The 24,886-nt window shown below is 39.5% G+C and overlaps 1 protein-coding gene across 4 annotated transcripts in view; it reads left to right on the top strand.

The window, feature by feature from the left end:
• rps6kc1.L (ribosomal protein S6 kinase, 52kDa, polypeptide 1 L homeolog) overlaps window positions 1–24,886 on the top strand; it is a 99,340-nt gene that overhangs the window by 11,731 nt on the left and 62,723 nt on the right. For all 4 annotated transcript variants that reach the window (XM_018261797.2, XM_018261798.2, XM_018261799.2 and 1 more), the window contains 4 exon segments: window positions 5,282–5,397; window positions 6,954–7,044; window positions 14,204–14,263; window positions 15,606–15,968. In XM_018261797.2, coding sequence (XP_018117286.1) covers window positions 5,282–5,397; window positions 6,954–7,044; window positions 14,204–14,263; window positions 15,606–15,968 — 630 coding nt within the window.

Below are 24,886 nucleotides of genomic sequence, written 5' to 3' on the forward strand. Positions count from 1 at the left end.
GCAGCACAGGGCATGTGCAGTGAATCAGCAGAAAAGAAGCTACTGGGGCATCTTTGGAGACACAGATCTTTACTGCTAAAGGGCTGTGGTTGCCTTGGGCTGGTAAAGAAGCACAAAACATCATGTACAAGATTTCTAGCTACTTCTTTAGTCAAGCTTTAGTTATCCTTTAAAGGGATTACTTAGCAGTGTGGCAAGCTGCCAAACAGGCACAAAATATCATATCTAAATAGTATGAGTGTATGGCCAGTTTAACCTATATATAGTAGGTGGCCCAAGGGATAAATAATGTACCCTAAATTTAACATTTGTGCTATGTATGTCACCCTAATACATTCATATAAGTGAGCAGGGTGAAACAATAAAGAGTCCTCTAACTGCAAACTATGTAGCTAAAGGGCCATTTCATAAAATATGTATTTACATTTGTATACCTGTTTTTGTTTACATGTAAAATAGTTTTTTCATTAATGCCGTGTTTGCAGTCAACATAATGAACTTGTTCTCCCTCTAGTGGTCTTTTTTTAGTATTTACTGACCTGACTGCATGTAAAGAGCCGCAAGCCCACACATTACATTGAGATAAAATATGTCTGAAGCTAGGCCAGGCTTGGTGGTCCGTCTTTGTTAGTGCATTATATTATCCTGAATGTGTTTGTTAGCAGTGTTATTTTTCCCAGTCTGTAGCTTTAGAGTTCAGGACAAAAAGAAATTGAGCCTGGTTAACATAGCTTGCTGTTGGGAGATATATATATATATATATATATATATATATATATATATATATATATATATATATATATCTCAAGGGAAAGTTGTGCTCACCACTAATTTTTAAAACCATTAGGCGGGGGTGCAATGAGGGTGTGACCACAAAATACATATAGTCAAATACAAGATTCCTCTGCACTCAACCCATTATTATTATATTTAAGACAGAGACATTTTGTGCTACTGCTACTGAAAAATGCCTTACCCTTTAAACAAAACAGGGATTGTTTGTCCATATATTGCAATATATTTAAGCTGAACAACTACGTCAAAGTCATCCCATATCTGGCCAGTCCTACTCTTAATTTTCATCTGATTCATTAAGAATTATATTGCTTCATTATACATTTTACAAAGGGACTGCTCCTGTATAACTATAACAAACAAGGGAAAGTTGTGCTCACCACTAATTTTTAAAACCATTAGGCGGGGTTGCAATGTGGCTGTGACCACAAAATACATATAGACAAATACATTTAGTCTATATAGTCCTCTGCACTCAGCCTATTATCAATATATTTAAGACTAGCAGTATGCACAAAATGTCTCAATGTCTTAAATATATTGATAATGGGTTGAGTGCAGAGGACTCTTGTATTTGACTATATGTATTTAGTGGTCACAGCCTCATTGCACCCCTGCCTAATGGTGAAAAATGACACACTATACTTTAAAATTAGAAAAACAGATACATAGAAATTAGAAAATCTTTGCCAAAAGTCGTTATTTCTGGTGATCTATCTGAACACAACTAGTTCTTTGAAGGTGAAGCTTTACTGTGAAACTGAAACTGATCGGATTAGGTGTCTTTTTTGCAGCTTGAATGGCTGCCCCCATGGCTACTCAGCAGCTTGTTTATATAAACTATAGTAGTACTTATCTGTTATCTACTGTGTATCCTGTGCTTGAATGGCTGCTCCCATGGCTACACAGCAGCTTGTTTATATAAACTATAGTAGTACTTATCTGTTATCTACTGTGTATCCTGTGCTTGAATGGCTGCCCCCATGGCTACACAGCAGCTTGTTTATATAAACTATAGTAGTGTTTCTGAAGCAAACACACAGTTCTTCCCAGTGCATGCTAACCATATATTAAATGTTAATTACTTTAATACAATTTCATTTTTTGGTGTAAATGTTTCTTTAATATACTATCTATTTTCTGTATTTGTATTTATTTTATGTATTTTCCATTTTCATAGAAAAAAAAGTTAAGGACACAACATACAAGACATTTTATCACTGCCAAAGCTCAAAAATATAAACCACATCCTTTGGTAATTCTAAACCAAACCCAAAGTTAAACTACAGGAAGCAAAAACAATTGGAAAACCTAAAACAACTGAGATATTAGTTGAACCTGCTAAATACAATCCAAAATGAACTAAAGTGTTGTTCTTACAAACAAAAATACTTCTGCCACATCCTCTTTCATAGAAGCTCTTAAATCTGATTCGATTATTTTCACTGCTTCTAATTAAAGTTATTAGGAGTTGGAGTCGGTGCATTTTTGGATACTCCGACTCCAGATTTGCTTCCAACTCCACAGCTTTGGTGCTCACAGTATTTCCCAAAGAGCTGTAGTATGACATCTCTGTATAGGCAGCTTGAAACCTCAGTGTTTTTTGCTTTTCTAAGAGGTGCCTATGAGAAGATGAGTCTCTAGTTTGGGAATGGGCACAGAATCCTTCACACCGAAGAGCCCCCCTCTCAGTTTGTCTAGCGTTGGCTGGAGTGTTTGCTTAAGCTGTTTGGTTCCCACATACTTTGATAACAAACCACACGCGTCTAAAGTCAGAATATCAATATTTATGTAGAGCCGATAGGAGCTCACACAAAGGCCCCCCTTGGGAAAACGGCTTGTTGTTTCCCCCCTCTCCACACGCTCCCACTGAAATCTTTTCCATCCGGCACAAAGGAAAGAATCCACAGGAGGCCGGCATTGTAAAGATGTGATAACAGACCCTGTCTCCATTGTCCTTGCTGTTATTGCCCGGCGTTTTGATGTTTGTTACAATTAGAAATCAGTGTTAAATGGGTCTAACCCCCGCTTTGTTTTACATGTCGGCACAGGGTTCATGGGCACTTGTGATCTGTTAGTTTTCCTCTTTCTTTAAAGGGATTCTGTCATGATTTTTATGATGTAGTTTTTATTTCTAAATGACACTGTTAACAATGCAAATAATTCACTCTACAATATAAAATTTCATTCCTGAACCAGCAAGTGTATTTAGTTGTGATATTGGTGTGTAGGTGAATCTCAGGTCATTTTGCCTGGTCATGTACTTTCAGAAAGAGCCAGCACTTTAGGATGGAACTGCTTTCTGTCAGGCTGCTGTTTCTTCTACTCAATGTAACTGAATGTGTCTCAGTGGGACCTGGATTTTACTATTGAGTGCTGTTCTGAGTAGGGATGTACCGAATCCAGGATTTGGTTTGGGATTCAGCAGGATTCCGATTCGGCCGAATCCTTCTGCCCGACTGAACCGAATCCAAATCCTAATTTGCATATGTCAATTAGGGACGGGGAGGGAAATCGTGTGACTTTTTTTCACAAAACAAGGAAGTAAAAAATTTTTGCTTTTCCCACCTCTAATTTGCATGTTAAAATTAGGATTCGGATTTGATTCGGTATTCAACCGAATCTTTCGCGAAGGATTCAGGGGTTCGGTCGAATCCAAAATAGTGGATTCGGTGCATCACCAGTTCTTAGATCTACCAGGCAGCTGTTATTTTTTGTTAGGGAGTTCCTATCTGGTTACCTTCCCATTGTTATGTTGTTAAAAGACCAGTAACGTAAATTTTTTTTTTTTTTTTTTTAAAAGTGTTTCTTTTTAACGAAAAAATAACACAAAGGCAGTTTTCACTTTTAATCCGCAAAGCCTTTATTAAGAAATTACTTACCGATTCTTTGCTTGCGCTCATCTTCAGAAACTGTGTCAGGGCGACGAGCCATCTTGCGTGCTCGATTTATACTCCTGGCTATCTCCAATAGAAGGCAGAGAGGATAAATCAAGCGTCGCACAATGGATTGTCGCCCTGTCGCCGTTTCTGAAGAGGAGCGCAAGCAGAGAATTGGTAAGTAATTTCTTTATAAAAGCTTTGCGAATTAAAAGTTAAAACTGACATGGTGGTTATTTTTTTAGTTTTAGCTGCTGGGGGGGAAAGGGAGGGGTGATATCACTCCAACTTGCAGTAAAGAGTGACTGAAGTTTATCAGAGCACAAGTCCCATGACTGGGGGCAGCTGGGAAACTGACAATATGTCTAGCTCCATGTCAGATTTCAAAATTGAATATAACAAAATCTGTTTGCTCTTTTGAAAAACGGATTTCAGTGCAGAATACTTGTGGAGCAGCACTATTAACTGATGCGTTTCGATACTGTCCCATGACAGTATCCCTTTAATCTTCCTCTTATCGCATCAGTAGCTGGACTCACTGGTAATTGGACCAAACTCATCAAAAATCTGTAAACCTGGAAAATCTGTACCAGTGGAGTACCAGTATATAATTACTGAATGTGGTGCATCTGGCTAAACAGCATTTTGGTGTTCATAGCCAGTAGGCTGACCATTTTGACTGTGATCCTGTTGGATCGTTCGCTTAAATCAGTGGGGAATGAATTTATGTTTTTTGGTGACCACCATCTTTCTATCCAGGCCTCTCCTATTCATATTCCAGTCTCTTATTCAAATAATGTATGGCTGCTGGGTTAATATGGACCCTAGCAACCAGACTGCTGACACTGCAAACTGGAGAGCTGCTGAATAAAAAGCTAAATAACTAATAATAATAATAATAATAATTTTAAATAAAGTATTTGCCTTCTTTTTCCGACTCCATCTTTGAAATGGGGGACGATGACCCCACCAAAAAAAGCAAATGCATTGTAAAGCTACATTTTTACTGTTATTGCTACTTTTTATTACTTGTCTTTCCAGGCCTCTCCTATTCATATTCCAGTCTCTTTTTCAAATCAGTGCATGGTTGCTAGGGGTAATTGGACCCTAGTAACCAGATTGAAATTGCAAACTGGAGAGCTGCGGAATAAAAATCTAAATAACTGAAAAACAACAAGTAATGAAAACCAATTGAAAATTGTTTCTGAATATTACTCCCTACATAATACTAAAAGTTAATTTAAAGGTGAACAACCCCTTTTTTGTCCCGGTGGGGATAATACACTGACCAACAGTATAAGGCAGAAGCTGTGACTTTCCAGTGGCCAACCAATAGACTTCTTCTGAATAAACATCGCTTATGTTTTTTTTTTTTTTTTTTAAATATCTTTTTGAATAACAGTTGAGGCAATCTAATATAAATCTGAGGAGGAATCTTTACCTACTCTGCAAGTTCAGAGGGAAATGTACACACATCTACAAATGTTGACTAGTTACCCTTTAAGATCGGTGCCAAAATTACCCCTGGTCCGACTAGTCCGACACAGGCTTGTTTCCAAATACGACTGTTCTTTAGTCTTCCATGTAATCAAGTGTTTGTGTTCTAGGGAGGTTTGACGAGAGTGTGATTGAGGAGAGAAGGCAGTGTGCCGAAGATTTGCTCCAGTTTTCCGCCAACATTCCAGCGCTCTATAACAGCAGCCAGTTAGAAGAATTTTTTAAGGTAAGTAAGCTTCATATAGTTATAATTAATAGAAGTTATGGATTGTTTAGTGATATCAAATATTGTATGTGTCTATTCCATGTTGGGATGCACCAAAGCCAGGATTCGCCTTTTTCAGCAGGATTCGGATTTGGCAGAATCCTTCTTCCCGGCCGAACCAAGTCTGAAACCTAATTTACATATGCAAATTAGGGTTGTGGAGGGAAATCGCCTGACTTTGTCACAAAACAAGAAAGTAAAAAAATGTTTTCCCCTTCCCACCCCTAATTTGCCTATCCAAATTAGGATTCGGTTCGGTATTCGGCTGAATCCCCATTCGCCGAATCCAAAAATAGTTGATTTGATGCATCCCTAATTCCATGTGGTGAGTTTAGTTTCCTAGCAGATGTATTAGAGCTCACTCAAATAGCTGATTCCAGTACAAACAAAAATACAACTGCCTTTTGCACAAATTCTGCATTTAGAGAGACATGATGTCTGGTGATTTTAATAGAGTGAGCTCTAATACATCTTCTAGGCAAAAGGAGCCCCCCTATAAGATATATTAGATCTAACTGTCAATGACTATCTGACACCCAACTGCTGCATGAAGACAGAGTGAGGAGAAACCGATTCTGAGAGAGGGATAGTGAAGATAAACGTGATTATTTCAGAAATGGTGCATAATTTTTAATTGATTCTATCCAGAAAATGTCTTATTTCAGTATGCTGAAGCTTATATTAAATTTTCATTTTCGCAAAACTTCCCCTTTTAAGGTGGCCATAGATCTTTCCTGGAAAGATCGTTCGTTTCATACAGAGTTGAATTGTCCGTTAAAGGTAGAAACAATAGAATTGTACCTGTATCTGACGATTCAGCACCAACAATGGATGATGTTCAGGTGCCTTCAAAGGCGCCTGGTCAAAATTTTCTGGCCAGCCTGATCGACAAGCCAATATTGGTCAGCTCCTCTCCCACCATACGCACACAATTTTATTTTCTTACGATATTATCAGTGCATCTATAGCCACCTTTAGCCATCCTTCCTCTATTGTCTAAATAGAGCCATAACAAGCTATTGCATTCAGTAAAGGCTTGAGCCAATGTCATATGCTGTGTGTTCTCTACTGGCAGAGAAACTGATCCAGTCTGATCTGCACTCGATTTTTGTGCATTTTCAGGCTGGAGCAAGTTGGGAGTTCCCCACTTTGTTTTTTTCACTAGCAGTGAAAATGCAAAACACATTTTTAACCTTGAACGAGGCGCAGAGCCCAGACTGCAGAAGGCTTTGCCCCAGTTACAGTGCAGTGCCCCTATCGGCCTGATCATTTGCACAGCATCAGACTGAATAGCTTACTGATTTTTAGACGCACATTTATCAAGGGTCGAATTTCGAGTTCATGTGAGTTTTTTCAAAACTCACATAAAACTCAAAAATTTGAAATTTGATAAAAAAGATTTGAGAATTGGAATTGTCAATTCGAACCTTGGTTCTGGCCCTTTAAATCACATTTAACTTGCAAAAGATTTATTGCTTAGTTCTTTTTGTTTTGTTTGTTTGTTTTCCCTTTGTTAGGGCGGAGAGGTGCATGATGGATCTGATCTGATAGGACCAGCTGAACCTCTTACAGATTTTACAGACAGCCTTTCGGATTGCAGTTCTGATGGTAAGTTACCAGCCATTTAACTTGTGCAGCTGGGGAAATAACCTCCTATCACACGGTTCATCTATAATAGGGATGCACCGAATCCACTATTTTGGATTCGCTGAATCCCAGAATCCTTTGCGAAAGATTCAGCCGAATACCGAACCGCATCCTAATTTGCATATACAAATTAGAGGTGGGAAGGGGAAAACCTTTTTACTTCCTTGTTTTGTGACAAAAAGTCACGAGATTTCCCTCCCCAATTTGCATATGCAAATTAGGATTCGGTTCGGCCGGGCAGAAGGATTCGGCGGAATCCTGCTGAAAAAGGCCGCATCCTGGCCGAATCCCGAAACGAATCCTGGATTCGGTGCATCCCTAATCTATAATCTATGGATAGGGTGCAACAATTCTGTTCTTTTTTTATAATCTTGCAAAGAAATGCCACAATGTTGTTATAATTTTCCAGTATAGAAGTTAAGGTAAATGGGCATTTTGACATTTTCCATCCTGATACAGAGGAATGAAAAGCACTGCACTGTGGGAAATAGTAATGCTATATTTTGGAACATTTACAAAGACTGGTTTACAGTTAAAGGAGAAGGAAAGGCTTGCAGCACTTGGAGGTGCCAAATTTTAGGAAGACGGAAGAAGATCGCTCCTTAGTGCTCGCTGCAAATATTACAGCTGTCGGTGGAAACCCAAAATAATCGATGGAATCTGAATTAATGAACTGAAAATTTTGTACTGATTAGTAGGGATGCACCGATTCCAGGATTTGGTTTGGGATTCAGTCAGGAGTCTGCCTTTTTCAACAGGATTCGGATTCGGCCAAATCCTTCTGCCCGGCCAAACTGAATCCACTATTTTGGATTCGGCCAAACCCCTGAATCCTTTGTGAAAGATTCAGCCGAATACCGAAGCGAATCCAACCCCTAATTTGCATATGCAAATTAGGGGTGGTAAGGGGGGAAAAATTGTACTTGTTTTGTGATGAAAAGTGATGTGATTTCCCTCCCCATCCCTAATTTGCATATGCAAATTAGGATTCGGGTGGGCAGAAGGATTTGGCCAAATCCGAATCCTGCTGACAAAGGCCGGATCTTGGCCGAATCCCGAACCGAATCCTGGATTCGGTGCATCCCTACTAAGAACAGCACTCAATAGTAAAATCCAGGTCCCACTGAGACACATTCAGTTACATTGAGTAGGAGAAACAACAGCCAGCCAGAAAGCAGTTTCATCCTAATGTGCTGGCTCTTTCTGAAAGCACATGACCAGGCAAAATGACACCTACACACCAATATTACAACTAAATACACTTGCTGGTTCAGGAATAAACTTTTATATTGTAGAGGGAATTATTTGCAGCGTAAACAGTGATATTTAGAAATAAAAACTACATCATAAAAAACACGCAGAATCCCTTTAAGGAGACTTCACCTCACAATAAATTAAAATAGTTTTATAAACAGGATAGGTAGAAATCGGTAACACATAGTCCCTGTATAATGTGTCTTTACCTCTAGGTGGCAGTCTTGGCATTGGTTTCTTATTCCCTATTAAAGACTGGGTCTAATGCAGAAATACTCTGGAATAGAGTCTAGTGTCAAAGTCTAGGAAACATCTGTGATTGAGAGATGCAGAATTTAAATGTTAGCACTATTCAAGCTGGCCTTCAAAACACTTGGAAAATGAGTCCCTCCGTCCGCCCCCCACCAAATATATTTCGCCTTCCTTAAGTGACAGTGCCAATTAAGCGCGGCGGCACTCAGCGGCTAGGATCGCACATATTACAGCTGTCAGTGGAAACCCAAAATAATCGACGGAATCTGAATTAATGAACTGCTAATTTTGTAGGGCAGGCAAATGGCATTTTTATGAAGAGGGGCAAGAGACCCAGTAATGTTGTTTTTATGCACACTACATTTTACTCTGAACTGTTTGTCTCTCTTCTTAGTCTTAGCAGTGTCCAGTTAGATGGAGAAGCAGACTGTATTACTCTCCATAATGCACTGCCTAAAAGAATGACTTATTAGTAGGGATGCACCGATTCCAGGATTCGGTTTGGGATTCAGTCAGGATTCTGCCTTTTTCAGCAGGATTCGGATTCAGCCAAATCCTTCTGCCCAGCCAAACTGAATCCTAATTTGCATATGCAAATTAGGGGCGGGAGGGAAATTGCATGACTTTTTGTTACAAAGTAAGTACAAATGTTTTCCCCTTCCCATCCCGAATATGCTTATGCAAATTAGGATTCGGTTCAGTATTCGGCCAAATCTTTTCGCGAAAAGTTTCGGCTGAATCCAAAATAGTGGATTCGGTGCATCCCAACTTATTAGTGATATTCTTATCTAATGACTTATCAGTGATATTCTTATCTAATGACTTATCAGTGATATTCTTATCTAATGACTTATCAGTGATATTCTTATGTAATGACTTATTAGTGATATTCTTATCTAATGACTTATTAGTGATATTCTTATCTAATGACTTATCAGTGATATTCTTATCTAATGACTTATCAGTGATATTCTTATCTAATGACTTATCAGTGATATACTTACCTGTGCCTGAATTTCCTTCTCTCATCTTTAAAACATCTAAATTAACATATTTGTCCTTTAAAATGTATATAAAGTAAAAAAAAAAAAAAGTGTTTCTTATTCAGTGAAAACAAACAATATATATTACAGGTATATCCGGAAACCCATTATCTAAATTATGGAAAGGCCGTCTCCCATAGTGGGACATTCACTAAGATTCCTAGTTGCGCTGTCGTCTGCTTCGCCGCACTTCGCCAGGCGTATTTTTGCCAGCGATCCGCAAATTCACTAAAATCCGAAGTTGCGCTCAGGGGTAACGTAAGGTTGCGCTAGCGTTAATTTGCGAAGCGAAGTTACGCTAGCGATGGTTAATTTGCATACGGCGCCAAATTCAATTTCCACTGGAAGTATTCGTAGCAGAACTACACAAGCCTGGGAAACCTTCAAAACAGCAAATACAATTTTTTATTTTCGCCAACGCTGGCGGATTCACGCTAGCGTTAGGCGCTTCGGCGCTTAGTGAATTTGCCCCATAGACTCCATTTTATCCAAATAATCCAAAATGCTAAAAATGATTTCCTTTTTCTCTGTAATAATGAAACAGTAGCTTGTACTTGATCCCAACTAAGATATAATTAATCCTTATTGGAAGCAAAACCAGTCTATTGGGTTTATTTAATATTTACATGATTTTCTAGTACATACAATAATGTCCTGTTTGAGTGATGGAGACAAAACTGTACGGCATATTCTAGATGGGGCCTTACCAGTGCTCTATACAGTGGAAGAATGACCCCTCCTCCCTTGACTCTATGCCCCATTTAATACAGCTCAAGACCTTATTTGCCCTTGATGCTGCTGACTGGCATTGCTTGCTACAGACAAGTTTATCATCTACAAGGACTCCAAGGTCCTTTTCCATAATGGATTTGCCTAGTGCAGTCCCATTAAGGGTATAAGTGGATATTTTTACATCCCAGGTGCAGGACTTTACATTTATCAACATTGAATCTCATTTGCCACTTAGCTGCCCAGATTGCCAGTTTGTCAAGATCATGTTGCAAGTGCCACATCCTGGATGGAATTAATTGGGCTGATAATTTTGTGTCATCTGCAAACACTGATACATTACTTACAACACCCTCCCCTAAGTCATTAATGAACAAGTTAAATAAAAGTGGATCCAATACTGAGCCCTGGGGGACCCCACTAAGAACCTTACTCCAAGTAGAGAATGTCCCATAAACAACCACCCTCTGTACCCGATCCTGTAGCCAGTTTCCTATCCAAATCCTTCTGCTCAGCTGAACCGAATTCTCATTTGCATAAATTTTATATAAATTTATTTTAAAATAACATTTTTATATAAATTTATTTTAATAAATAAGCTAAAATAAGGCATGAGAGTTTATTGGAGATTTTTTTTAATAATATTATGAGATAAATTTGTGTTTTAGTAGGGATGCACCGAATCCAGGATTCGGCCTTTTTCAGTAGGATTTGGATTCGGTTGAATCCTTCTGCCCAGCCAAACTAAATCCGAATCCTAATTTGCATATGCAAATTAGGGACAGGGAGGGAAAACAAGGAAGTAAAACATTTTCCCCCTTCCCACCCCTAATTAGCATATGCAAATTAGGATTTGGTTCGGTATTTGGACGTTCTTTTGCGAAGGATTCGGGAGTTCGGCCGAATCGAAAATAGTGGATTCGGCGCATCCATAGATTTTAGTAAATAACCCCCTTATTGTTCACTCCATTATGCATTCTGATCATCATGCTGGATATTTAGGGAGGGGCACAGAGTTAGAAAGTTTGAAAACCAAATGGCTCTGTCCTTGGGAGAGGTCGTTGGAATGTTGAAGACAAAAGAGGAAGCCTGTGTTTTGCTTATGAATTTCCTCGAACAATTTGTTGTTATGATGGACCCGTAGCCTTTCTCCCCTGTGTTTACTCACCTGTAGCACAATAATCATTGTTGTTTTCACTCTTCTCTGCTTTGGAAACTGAACAGAGAAACGTTGTGCCAGAGGTGAGTATCCATGAATGCATCTTTAAAGAGGAAAAAAATGTAAAAAAAACCTATAAAAGGCCTTTATGTAATCATATAAGATGCCTGGGAGACATTCTCTTGTGACAGAGGTTAGCAACAATGCATATTCATATTTGCAAGCACTTAAATGCAGATAGATGTGCATTAAGGAGAGAATTCCAAGCTCCTATTGTGACGCCTCCTCTCACACATCTCTGGTTTCATCTTTAAAATTCTGCCGTGTGAGTCCGTTCTTTCCTTTTAGTATCTTCCTCCATTTTTATATATGTGAAACGGTTAGAAATTACAGTACTAGTATGAGATCCGTTCTTTGGAAACCCATTATCCAGAAAGCTCAGAAGTATGGAAAGGCTGTCTCCCGTAGACTCCATTTTATACAAATGTTTTTAAACATTTTTCTATGTAGTAATAAAACAGTAGATTGTACTTGATCCCAACAAAGATATAATTAATCCTTATTGCAAGCAAAACCAACCTCAAAAGAGCAAACAGATTTTTTTATATTTAATTTTGAAATCTGACATGGGGCTAGACATATTGTCAGTTTCCCAGCTGCCTCCAGTCATGTGACTTGTGCTCTGATAAACTTCAGTCACTCTTTACTGCAAGTTTCAGTGATACCACCCCCCCCCCCCCCCCCGCAGCAGCCTAACCACAAAACAATAGGAAGGTAACCAGATAGCAGCTCCCTAAAGGTGGCCATACACGGGCCGATAAAAGCTGCCGACAGACCGTGTCGGCAGCTTATTGGCCCGTGTATGGGGCCCCCCGACGGGCTTCACCGATCGAGATCTGGCTGAATATCCGGCCAGATCTCGATCGGATGGGACAGAAAATTCGTTGATGCGGTCCCGCGATCCGACTGCCCGTTAGGCATCGTTAGGATCCGATCGTTGGGCCCTAGGGCCCACGATCGGATCAGCCCGATATTGCCCACCTCAAGGTGGGCATATCGGAGGGAGATCCGCTCGTTTGGCGACATTGCCAAACGAGCGGATCTCTCAGTGTATGGGGACCTTAACACAAGATAACAGCTGCCTGGTAGATTTAAGAACAACACTCAATAGTAAAATCCAGGTCCCTCTGAGACACATTCAGTTACATTCAGTTACATTCAGTTACATTGAATAGGAGAATAGGAGAAACAACAGCCTGCCAGAAAGTATTTCCATCCTAAAGTGCTGGCTATTTCTGAAATCACATGACCAGGCAAAATGACCTGAGATGCACCTACACACCAATATTACAACTAAAAAAAATACACTTAATGTTTCAGGAATTACATTTTATATGGTAGAGTGAATTATTAGCAGTGTAATTTAGAAATAAATATTACATCATAAAAATCATGACAGAATCCCTTTAAAGGAGAAGGAAAGGTTAAAACTAAGTAAGCTTTATCAGAAAGGTCTATATAAATACACCAGTAAACCCTCAAAGTAATGCTGCTCTGAATCCTCTGTCAAAAGAAACACAGCATTTCTTTCCTTCTATTGTGTACTAATGGGCTTCTGTATCAGACTTCCTGCCTTCATCTTAAACCTCATTGCCCTGGGCGTGAACATGCTCAGTTTGGTCCACTCTCCCCCCTTCTCTGCTGTAATTCGAGATCAGAGCTCTGAGTGAGCAGGTAGAGACTCAGGCAGGAAGTGATGTCACACCAAGCTAATATGGCAGCTGATATCCTAAACAAACCGAGAGCTTCTATAGCTATTTTCTTAGGTATGATAAAACATTCTAGCTTGCACTTTTGCAGCTAATCTATTGGCAATAAAATGCCTTTGTAGCTTTCCTTCTCCTTTAACTTGGATTGAAGCTTTGCCTTCTCCTTTCCTTTTTCCCTTTTCAAAATGCACCTCATCCCCAATTTTCAGATTCTCCGCAAAAGATTCAACTGAATACCAACCAAAATCCAAAGCCTAATCTGCATATTCAGATATTAGAGGTAAATTAAAAGACTTGCATCAGGTTTGAGCATAAAGATGTTGCTTTAGGGGGTTATTTATTAAAATCTGAAATCTCCAAAATTTTTTGTTTTTTCACTAGAAAACTCATTTTTAAAGGGAAAAAAAACCTTGAATTTTTTGAAATACCCCAATGCTGCAAAAAGCCAAAATCTGAAAATCGCCATCTCAGACTTGTCAAGGTCATTTATAAGTCAATGGGAGAGGCACCTATCTCAAATTGAAGTTTTCGTGGTCTCGCAGGGTTTAGCCGGGATATCTGACTTTTTCTGGGTTTTTCTCCAAAGACTCGAAAATTTGAGCAATTAGGGGAAAAAGCCTGGAAAAATGCGAGCAATACGTGAAAAAGCCCAAAACAGTTCAGCAATTTGGGTTTTCGTTAGATTTTATCAAGTTTTTTATATTAATAAATGAGCTAAAATCGGGCATGGGAGTTTTTTTTTTTTTTTAGTGCATATTATGTAACATTTTTTTTTATAATGGAATTATTTATTGGAAAACACATTCTGTATTATGTGATATGTTTTTATAGAGACCCTTTACTGGTAGTTGGCTTTGTGATCCAAGAACTGGAAATATCTTCTAACATAACACTTTTTTTTTTTCACTTACTAGTGAGAAAGGATTCATGTGGGCTTGATGACTTGACTTTTACCAGCATTTCTGAATGTGGAGGTGAGACCCTGACAAACTGATTTGTAATCGGCTATTATTCCACAGTCACATTCCTTTCCCAGAGACTATTATCCCACTGTTACTATAGGCACCATCTCTCCCTACTATACCTGCTATCCCACAGTCACACTCCCTTCCCAGAGACTATTATCCACTGTTACTATAGGCACCATCTCTCCCTACTATACCTGCTATCCCACAGTCACACTCCCTTCCCAGAGACTATTATCCACTGTTACTATAGACACCATCTCTCCCTACTATACCTGCTATCCCACAGTCACACTCCCTTCCCAGAGACTATTATCCCACTGTTACTATAGGCACCATCTCTCCCTACTATACCTGCTATCCCACAGTCACACTCCCTTCCCAGAGACTATTATCCACTGTTACTATAGGCACCATCTCTCCCTACTATACCTGCTATCCAACAGTCACACTCCCTTCCCAGAGACTATTATCCACTGTTACTATAGGCACCATCTCTCCCTACTATACCTGCTATCCCACAGTCACACTCCCTTCCCAGAGACTATTATCCACTGTTACTATAGGCACCATCTCTCCCTACTATACCTGCTATCCCACAGTCACACTCCCTTCCCAGAGACTATTATCCACTGTTACTATAGACACCATCTCTCCCTACTATACCTGCTATCCCACAGTCACACTCCCTTCCCAGAGACTATTATCCACTGTTACTATAGACACCATCTCTCCCTACTATACCTGCTATCCCACAGTCACACTCCCTTCCCAGAGACTATTATCCACTGTTACTATAGACATCATCTCTCCCTACTATACCTGCTATCCCACAGTCATACTCCCTTCCCAAAGACTATTATCCCACTGTTACTATGGGCACCCTCTCTCCCTAATATACCTGCTACTATAGGCAATACCTATGTTGGTTCTCCAAGTGCCTGAATCTTGAGAGCCTGTTAAACCCTCTGCTAATATGTGCTCACTCTGCCACAGTCCTTTTCTACAATATCAACTCTTCTCCTATAGCCACTGTTGCACCTGCGTGCATTTTGAACAGGTGAAAATATTTGGGTTACAGTTGTGTCCTTAGTGGCAATGGGGTCTGGAGCTGAATTATTTACATTGGGTCAACACTTATAACCAGACAAATGAATGCAATGTTCCATATTTCCAGCCCCATATCATGTACACAGAGACACCCAGTCCTCACTGCAGGAAATCCCTGCTTGCCCTGAACTAAATACAATTCCAAAGCTGATTCCTGTATAACTATTCACTTTACAATGCAGTCAGCTCTTTCATGTAAATCTATTTTCTTATCTTGTATTGTCTCCTCTTGATATTTTAGGTCTCTCCAGTGACAGTGACTTGATCTCTTTGACAGTTGATAGAGATTCTTTGTCTGGGATAGATGATGGAATGGCCTCCAACCAGACTTCACCCAGTAAATTTCTCGGGGTCCTTCCATCGCCCGAGTCTAGCATTCAAAGTATCTTTGCCTCTAGTCATGAGGCTACCAAATCTGAGGGAGAGAGAGAAAGACGAAGCTCATTCCCTGCCAGGTTAAAGCAGAAGCTCAGCAAACCAGACTACCTGACCAAGGCTGGCTCACTGATAACCATGGCCATGAAGAAGGAGTCAGAGGAGGACTATGAATCTGCCATTGAGTTTTACAAGAAAGGCGTTGATCTTCTCCTGGAAGGTGTTCAAGGTATTGTCTGTTATCATGCATATAAATAGGGGATGGCTGGCAACTTTTTGACCAAATTTAACTTGAAATTGATCCTAAAGCAGTAGCAACAACCCAGTCCATGTTAGACTAATCCACCCAATTAGACTAATTTAAAATAACATTATGTCTGACCAAACAGATTCACATCTTTGCTCCTGTAATAAAAGTTTTATGATCTAATGTAGTATTTGGTACTTTGCAAATTACAGTTATTTTCTGTAGTAAACACTGTAGGTTATTTACTAAACCTCGAATTTATCTGGTCGGGTATTTTTGGAGCAAAAACCTTGAATTTTTTGAAATTTACTATACCCAGATGCCTGGAAAAAAGCCTGAATCTGTAAATCGTCCATGTCTGACCAGTTGAGGTCCTGTATAAATCAATGGGAGAGGCAACTATCTCAATTTCGAAGTTTTGTGGTTTGCGCTTGGTTTAGCTCAATTTTTTGAGCTCAATGGTTTTGGGGCAAAAACTTGAAAAAAAAACATTCAAAAATCACATACAGGTTGCCAGGGTCCCCAATAAAAGTAACATTGGTTTCCAGGGTCCCCTATAAGAATGTAAAAAAAAATATTGGTTGCCAGGGTCCTCCCTTTTTGGTTGGATCTTATTGGTTTCAGTTTAATAATCTGGGAGGCCACATCATTTTTTTCAGTGGCCAGTCACATCGAGCCTCGCACTTTCCATGTTCTCTTCCAACCAATCAAGTTCAATAATTAAATACATGTTCTAATATTGCTCCATTTGAGTCCCATGAGTCTTCTCCCCTTTCAGCAAACTCCACAGTTACTCCATCTTACTCTTGATAGCAGCATACACCCAAATATTTATTCTAACAAAGCAGTAAATGGTTTCTGTTCCACTAAGACTTTTATATTTGTCAACGCATGTCTTTATGTTATATAATTACATTTCTGTATTAAATTAGTATATAACATTTCTTGGCTGAGTAAAACAAGAACACTCCCCTAGAAAAGGAATCACTTGGTAAAAACAAACGAGAATTTTTTGCATTTTTTTTACGATGATGATTTGGCCACTGGAGGACACTGTTTCTCTTGATTCGTTCGATATTCTTTCCGTGATGGTTCAGCTGAGGAACATTATGGCAGCTTCCATGAAGTGAATATAAAGCCAGCTTTTATTAATAGGGTACATTTTGGGGATAGACACGGACTGAATGCACTGCTTGCGAGTTTGATTAAAAATGCATTCCAAACACCGGAGCTTTTTTGGTAGCAAGGGGCAAGTGAGATGAGTATTAGGATTGGATGTTTTCAGCATAGGACATTGAGTAGACTGTGTCTGAGGATAAGGTAGTGTAATAAGGCAACCCAATCATTGTATTTGTGTGTTTAATTGGTATAGTACATTGTAGTTATGTCAGTCACCATTTGCTGAACCTACGAGGGTATTAAAGATTAAGGTTGTCCGTAGTGATGTGTGGGTCAGGATTTCCCCGAGCCCGACTTCTGGGTTCCTTTTATAGACCCGGGCCGTCCAGCCCCGCGATGATGTCACAAAAGGAGCGGGGTGAGCAGGCGCAGTGTCTACAAAAAAAGAACCCAGAAGTCGGAAGCCGGCATTTGATGGTGATGGGCGGGCAGAGCAGAAGAAGAGCTTAACCTGCACCCGCCACCTGTGAAGAAGAGTGCGAGGTCAGCCCAAACCCGCCCGACCCGTGAGTATTGGCCCGTCCTGCACATCACTAGTTGTCAGGAGATAGATTTAGGGTAATGGTTTTCCCTGTAGTGATAGCCAGTGACTTTCAAATCCAGGTGTAGTTTCGGGCATGTGGTGGGACCTAAAGGAGAACTAAAGCTTAAACAAAGAAGTCTGTTAAAAATGTTGTACAGGATGTTTTGTGCTTCTGTACCAGCCCAAGGCAACCACAGCCCTTTAGCAGTAAAGATCTGTGTCTCCTAAGATGCCCCAGTAGCTCCCCATCTTCTTTTCTGCTGATTCACTGCACATGCTCTGTGCTGCTGTCACTTACTGAGCTTAGGGACCCACTCACAATATACAGTACACATAGAATAGAAATGTCACACTATAAGGCTGATTAGTAATTAATACACATTATTACTACATGGCAGCACAGAAACCAGTGCAATTAGCATCAGAATTTAATAATCAGCAAACCTGTAGCATCAGCTTATATTACAGGGGAAGCTCATTTTCTGCTGGATAATTAGTGACGAGCCCTAAGCTTAGCTTCTCAACAGCCAATCAGAGCCCAATGAGCATGTGAGTGTCACAGACACTTTCCAAGATGGTGACCCCCTGTGACAAGTTTGAAGTCCTGGATCATTGCTGCTATTGACAAGCTGAAACGTTAGCCTTGTGCAATAAGTTAATAAAATGTCATTTTTAGCCATATGCATTTATAGGGTTTAGTTCTCCTTTAAAAGCGATCTATCACAAATAAAATAAAAATGTAATATAAGCTTCATCTCACTTTTTAACTATAATAAGTTAAAAATGACGTGCCATTAAAGATCTAGTCACATGACTCTTCACTATCGCTCTCCCTGCAACCTTTGACTCTTCATGCTCTTTTCATGCTGAGGACTGGGTCTGATTTTGATTGACAGGTAGGTCTAATATGTCTTCTAAGGGGGTTCCCTTTCTAAGCAGCTGTTATTAGAGGTAACTCAAATAACCAACTCCGGCACAAATAAAAGGTAACAAGATAACAGACTCTGGTACACACCCTGCATGCTGAGAAACAGGACTTCCATCAGAGCCGGTTATTTTGAAAGACTGAGCAACTAGGTAGAAGGTGCAAAAAGCATGTGTTCAACCTGCCAATCAAAATCTGACTCCACCTACTGTATGAAGAGAGAATCCAAATTCGCATTTGCAAATTAGTGGCGGGGAGGAAATTGCATGACTTTTTGTCACAAAACAAGGAAGTAAAAAATGTTTTCCCCTTCCCACCTCTAATTTGCATATGCAAATTCGGATTCAGTTCGTTATTCGGCTAAATCTTTCGCCAAGGATTTGGGGTTCGGCCAAATCCAAAATAGTGGATTTGGTTCATCCCTTGTAATATTGGTGCATAGGCAGCCATCCCAGGTCATTGTGTCTTTCAGAAAGATCCAGTGCTGCACAATTTCTACTACTTTTTCCAGTGTTGGACTGGGCTGGCCAAGAAAAAACCCGGTGCCCAGATCCGCTACTTAGTTGGGCGGCGCGACCCCACTTTGTCGGGGGTCACGGTAGAATAGAAGATCTGTGCATGTGCACAAAGGTAGCGCGCGTGCGCACAAACGCGGCGCCGCGCGCATGCGCACTGGCCCAATGAAGCACGCCGGAGCAGCAGCGGGGGCCTGAGGGGGGCCCTGGGGCAGTAGCCCCGGTGGGCCCCAAGCCCCCCAGTCCGATCCTGACTGTTTCTCATACTCTGTGTAACTGTAGGAATCCTGGTCAGACTTGGGTGTTTTTACTTGTGTTTTTCTCATATCTATCACTAGGTGGGGCATTTTTTTTTAAGGAATGCAGGTGTCAGGGTGCTGTTATCTTGTTAACTTCCCATTTTTCTGTAGATAGGCTGCTTGGGGGGAAATGGAAGGGGAGGGGGTGATATTAATCTGACTTGCAGTACAGCAGTAAAGAGTGATTGAAGTTTATCAGTCACAAGTCACATGACTGGGGGCACCTGGGAAAGTGACATTATGTCTAGCCCCATGTCATATTTCAAAATTAAATATAAAAAAATACATTTGCTCTTTTGAAAAACAGTTTTCAGTGCAGAATTCCGCTGGAGCAGCACTATTAACTGACGTGTTTTCCCATGACAGTATCCCTTTAAATTAGAAACCATTCAAGTTCATTCGAGGTCTATAAAACTCTTCAACCTTTAATAAGTAACCCCCGTAATGATTTGGCATGGCAGAATGTTTTGTTGGCCAAGGGTTGCATGAGCTGCAGTGCACAGACTCTGGAGTGATCTGTTTTTAGTCTGGACCCTTGGATCTGCTCAATTTGAACCAACAAGTGCACGGCTAAATCAAGCAACGGTCGGTCTAACTAACAATCTGTAGGCGAGTTTAGGCAGTTTTGAACTTGATGTTGGGTAGTTGCATTAGTAACTAAACTAACTAGACATTTCCTGCAGAACCTCAGAAACCTTCTCCATTTCCAAATCATTCCCATTGCCCAATGCATTCAATTCAGGGACGTCATCAGGGGGACAAGTGTACTGGGCCTAGGCCTAAAGGGGGGCCCGGCAGTGCTGTACTTTCGAAAGAGCTAGGCCCCCCTTGACAGTACCAAAGCCGTGCCGCCTCCTGTCGAAGTCCCGAACAGCTAAAATGCGGACGTGCTGAAAAGCTGAACAGCCAAAGTCCTGAAAAGACCCGAAGTCACGAAAGGTGGTGAAGTTGAAATCCTGAAGCCACGAGTTCAATTCCTCTGAACACCAATTTGTGTTTTTTTTTTAATTCCCTGGCCACCAATGTATTTTTAATATCCTATAGGCCCCTGCCACCAGTGTTTTTTTAAAAAAATATTTTTTTGGGGCCCCAATTTGTTTTTTACTTGTAAGGGGGGGCCCTGGCACCAATGTTTTTTAAAATATTCTTTGGGCCCCAAATTTTTTAAACTTATAAGGGGGCCCTGACCATCAATAGCTTTTTATAACTTGTGTGTGTGTGCAGGGGTTACCTTTTTTAGCACTGATATCTGTGCATTAGTAACTAAACTAACTAAACATCTCCTGCAGAACCTCAGAAACCTTCTCCATTTCCAAATCATTCCCATTGCCATAAACATTCAATTGATTTGTTTTAAACCGTTCCCCCAAATTGTCAGCCGTGAAACCCCACCGATGCATGTTATTGGCCCACGTTTTTATTTAACCGAAGGAATTATTTTCTCCCCTGCCTGTAAATATGTGTTAAGTTTCTCTATACAGGTAATTAAGTCGCTTTTGAGTTCTATGTTGTTGTTTGCACTAGCAGTAAATAAGGCCTCCGAAATAAGCACTTGCACATCGCTGCAGCCACATCATCATTTGCTTAAAAAGACTTATAATTACAGCCGACGAAGCACGGACACCATAAAAATGCATTAGTTAGGCTTGACACGTTAATTACCTGTTTTTGCAGATGTTTTTATGTATTGTTATGCGAACAGTTTACGGAATAATTGCAGGAAAGTCAAATGGGAAATAAACTAAGTGGGAGGTTTTTTCGCTGAAATATTTTCATTCATGCGGATGCGGATGAGGCACAGCTGCAGTAAATGCAGGGAGTCGGGCGAGGAAACTCCAAGGGTTTAGACGAGGTGGTCTTTTTTTTTTTTTTTGTCCCCCAGCGCTGCTGCATTTTCATGAGAGCTTTTGCTAAAGAGCAGGCGGATTCAGACAGCCGGGCTCCTACGGTTTTCTGGGGAGTTTATTTACATGAGCATTTATATTGGTAAAAGGCAGCAAATTGGCACTAACGATGAGAATGAGAATGGGGCTATCCAGGAGATCGTTCTATACCGCTCTTAAAGGGAAATCGCTTCCAGTGTTATCTTCGCAGTTTTCTGCTGCCTGTTTTCCAGTTTCGTTTTCATTTAGGTTGATTTTATATTGTAGATCGTTGGATATTTTCATTTTTAAAATGCTTAAGTTCAGTATTGGTCCCATTAAAAAAAAAAAATACATATGTGCTTATAGGCACCAATTAGCTGTTGGCTTCAGGCCTTAATGATTCATTTAAAGAAACCGTAACATCAAAAAATTAAAGTGTTTTAAAGTAAAAAAATGATAATGCAGTGTTTCCCTGCACTGGTAAATCTGCTGTGTTTGCTTCAGAAACACTACTATTGTTTATATAAATAAGCTGCTGTTTAGCCATTCCAAGGAGAAAAAGCTCAGGTTACACAGCAGATAAGTTCTGTAGACTATAATGGTGTTATCTGTTATCCAGTATTTAACCTGTGCCATATAGCTTTTTTTCAATTTCCACCATTGCTAAACAGCAGATTGTTTATATAAACTATAGGAGTACTTATGTTATCTACTGTGTATCCTGTGCTTGAATGGCTGCCCCCATGGCTACACAGCAGCTTGTTTATATAAACTATAGTAGTACTTATCTGTTATCTACTGTGTATCCTGTGCTTGAATGGCTGCCCCCATGGCTACACAGCAGCTTGTTTATATAAACTATAGTAGTACTTATCTGTTATCTACTGTGTATCCTGTGCTTGAATGGCTGCCCCCATGGCTACACAGCAGCTTGTTTATATAAACTATAGTAGTACTTATCTGTTATCTACTGTGTATCCTGTGCTTGAATGGCTGTCCCCATGGCTACACAGCAGCTTGTTTATATAAACTATAGTAGTACTTATCTGTTATCTACTGTGTATCCTGTGCTTGAATGGCTGCCCCCATGGCTACACAGCAGCTTGTTTATATAAACTATAGTAGTACTTAATTTTAGTGAATATATCTTCTAAAGGAAAAGTAAAGCCACCCAGCCTTTTTTAAGTTTTAGCAGCAATTAGACACTTGACCTAGTATAAAACATATTTCTGATACAAATCCCTATTTTTTGCAAAGTAGCATTTCTTGTATTTAGACCCTTATATCTTGTTAGATCCAATATACCTTTCCTAGCAGATGAATTAGAGCTCACTCAAATAAATGATTCCAGTACTAACAAAATCTAACAAAATAACTGCCTTTTGCACAAATCCTGCATGTAGAGAGACATGATGTCCGGTGATTTTAATAGAGTGAACTCTAATACATCTTCCAGGCAAAAGGCAAGATAAAGAGAACAAGGAGTGGATACACCTGCCAAAAAATGAAAATAGCCCTAACGTTTCGGCACAACGTATCCCCCTTGACAAAGAAAAAAACGTTGGGGCTTTTCTCATTTTTTTCAGGTGTATCCGCTCCTTGTTGTCTTTTTCTGCCCTTTATATACTATTCGGTGGTGTGTATATATGTTTGATATTGTGTATGTTGATGCTAAAATATTGCTTTTATTGCTATGTTAATTCTATATAAAGCGATATTTTTTTTTGTGATACCACCTCTGTTTGAAAAAGAAGCTCTCAAAGTTGCATTAAAACCTGTTTTCCTGTATGAAAGCACCGATCCAATGGGGTGTCATGGGTCTCTAACGGAATGGTAATTAACTGCTTTGTCTGCATTGTTTGTGAATAGCATGTATGAACCCGACACTTTTCACATTTGAAGCAGGCATAAATGTATTCTATTTGAACCATTAAAGATCATCTTAAGAAGTTTGCCGTAAATTTGCTTGCGCTCCGTGCTTTTTACCAGCGCCACTAAGAATGTGTTCGGAGTCGTATTCTTGCTTTATGGAGACGCGCTGTCAAAAGCTTAAAATCTAGAAAATGAAGCTCTTGCTGTCACCTTCTCGTAACGCAAATGGAAGAGGATTGTTTGATTGCTACAACCTTGACCCTGATTTTATAAATTGCACAACATTATTCAGCAGAACATTTGCATTCCCACATGCCATTTGTGGATCTAACCCCTAAAGTTTCGGTTCCTTATAATGGAAAGATATAGCCATTTGCATTCTTCGCTCGCTCATGCGTTAGACATTGCTGGGAACCTTTGTTTTCCAACAATATATTACTTTAAAAAATTCACGTACGTCTTGCAAAGTAAAAGTATTTGGGATTTTTGGATTTTTATTTCTAAATGACACTGTTTACTCTGCAAATAATTCACTATACAATATAAAAAAGTGTATTTTTTTTAGTTGTAATATTGGTGTCATTTTGCCTGGTCATGTGCCTTCAGAAAGAGCCAGCACTTTAATTCTTTCTCCTACTCAATGTAACTGAATGGGGAGAATTCACAAAAGTAGAGAGAGCCCATTTTTGGAATAAAAGTGGTGGTAAATTAGAGTAAAATACTTTCTACGTATTCAAAAACAGAGATCTGCCTAAATTCTGACTCAACCGCCACTTTTCATATTTTAGTGAAAGTTTACAGACACTTTTATGAATTTGTCTTTCAAACAACATAAAAATGATACAAAAACAACGTTTTAAAATACATTTTCTCCCGACATTTTTAAAAATGGAGTAAATCTCAGCATAACTCTCCCCCATGTATCGGATCAATTCTAAGAAAATTTGCTCCGCTTTGTTTCACACCTTGTAGGTGCCCCATTGGGGAATTATTAGCATATTATTAAGAATTAGCATTTTATAGTCAGGGAACAAATTTCTCTCTAACCCTATAGGTGTAAAAGCCTCATTAACAAAACAAGTAAAACACTGATTAAACAAAAAAGTGTATTTTATGCAATTTGATATGTAAAAAGTTTTTAACTCACACTTGTATAATTTTATTCGTTTTGAAGGAGGCAATATTCGCAATTTAAGTGAATATATCATCTAAAGGAAAAGTAAAGCCGCCCAGCCTTTTTTAAGTTTTAGCAGCAATTAGACACTTGACCTAAGATAAAACATATTTCTGATACAAATCCCTATTTTATGCAAAAAAACATTTCTTGTATTTAGACCCTTATATCTTGTTACAGAATCGGAATTATACAAACATATAGGCAGATTTAGAAAGCCCAGGTTATCCTGAAAAAAAATGATGAATAATTTTCCTAGGTAAAATAAACCCCCTCCTCCCCAAAATTCCAATTTGATGGCTTTTGATGGAAAAAATGTTTTTAAAAATGTCGTGCAAAACACAGAATCTGAAAACTGGCTGTTTGAAAAGTGGAGCTTTGTGAATTTGGTGGGAAATCTGACCTATTTATCTCCACTTTTTATTTTGTTTCAATATCACCACTTTTGTGAATTCCCCCCAATGTGTCGCAGTGGGACCTGGATTTTACTATTGAGTGCTGTTCTTATATCTACTAGGCAGCTGTTATATTGTGTTAGGGAGCTGCTA

This window comes from Xenopus laevis, chromosome 5L (genome assembly GCF_017654675.1).
Source record: "Xenopus laevis strain J_2021 chromosome 5L, Xenopus_laevis_v10.1, whole genome shotgun sequence".
Taxonomy (NCBI): Eukaryota; Metazoa; Chordata; class Amphibia; order Anura; family Pipidae; genus Xenopus; species Xenopus laevis.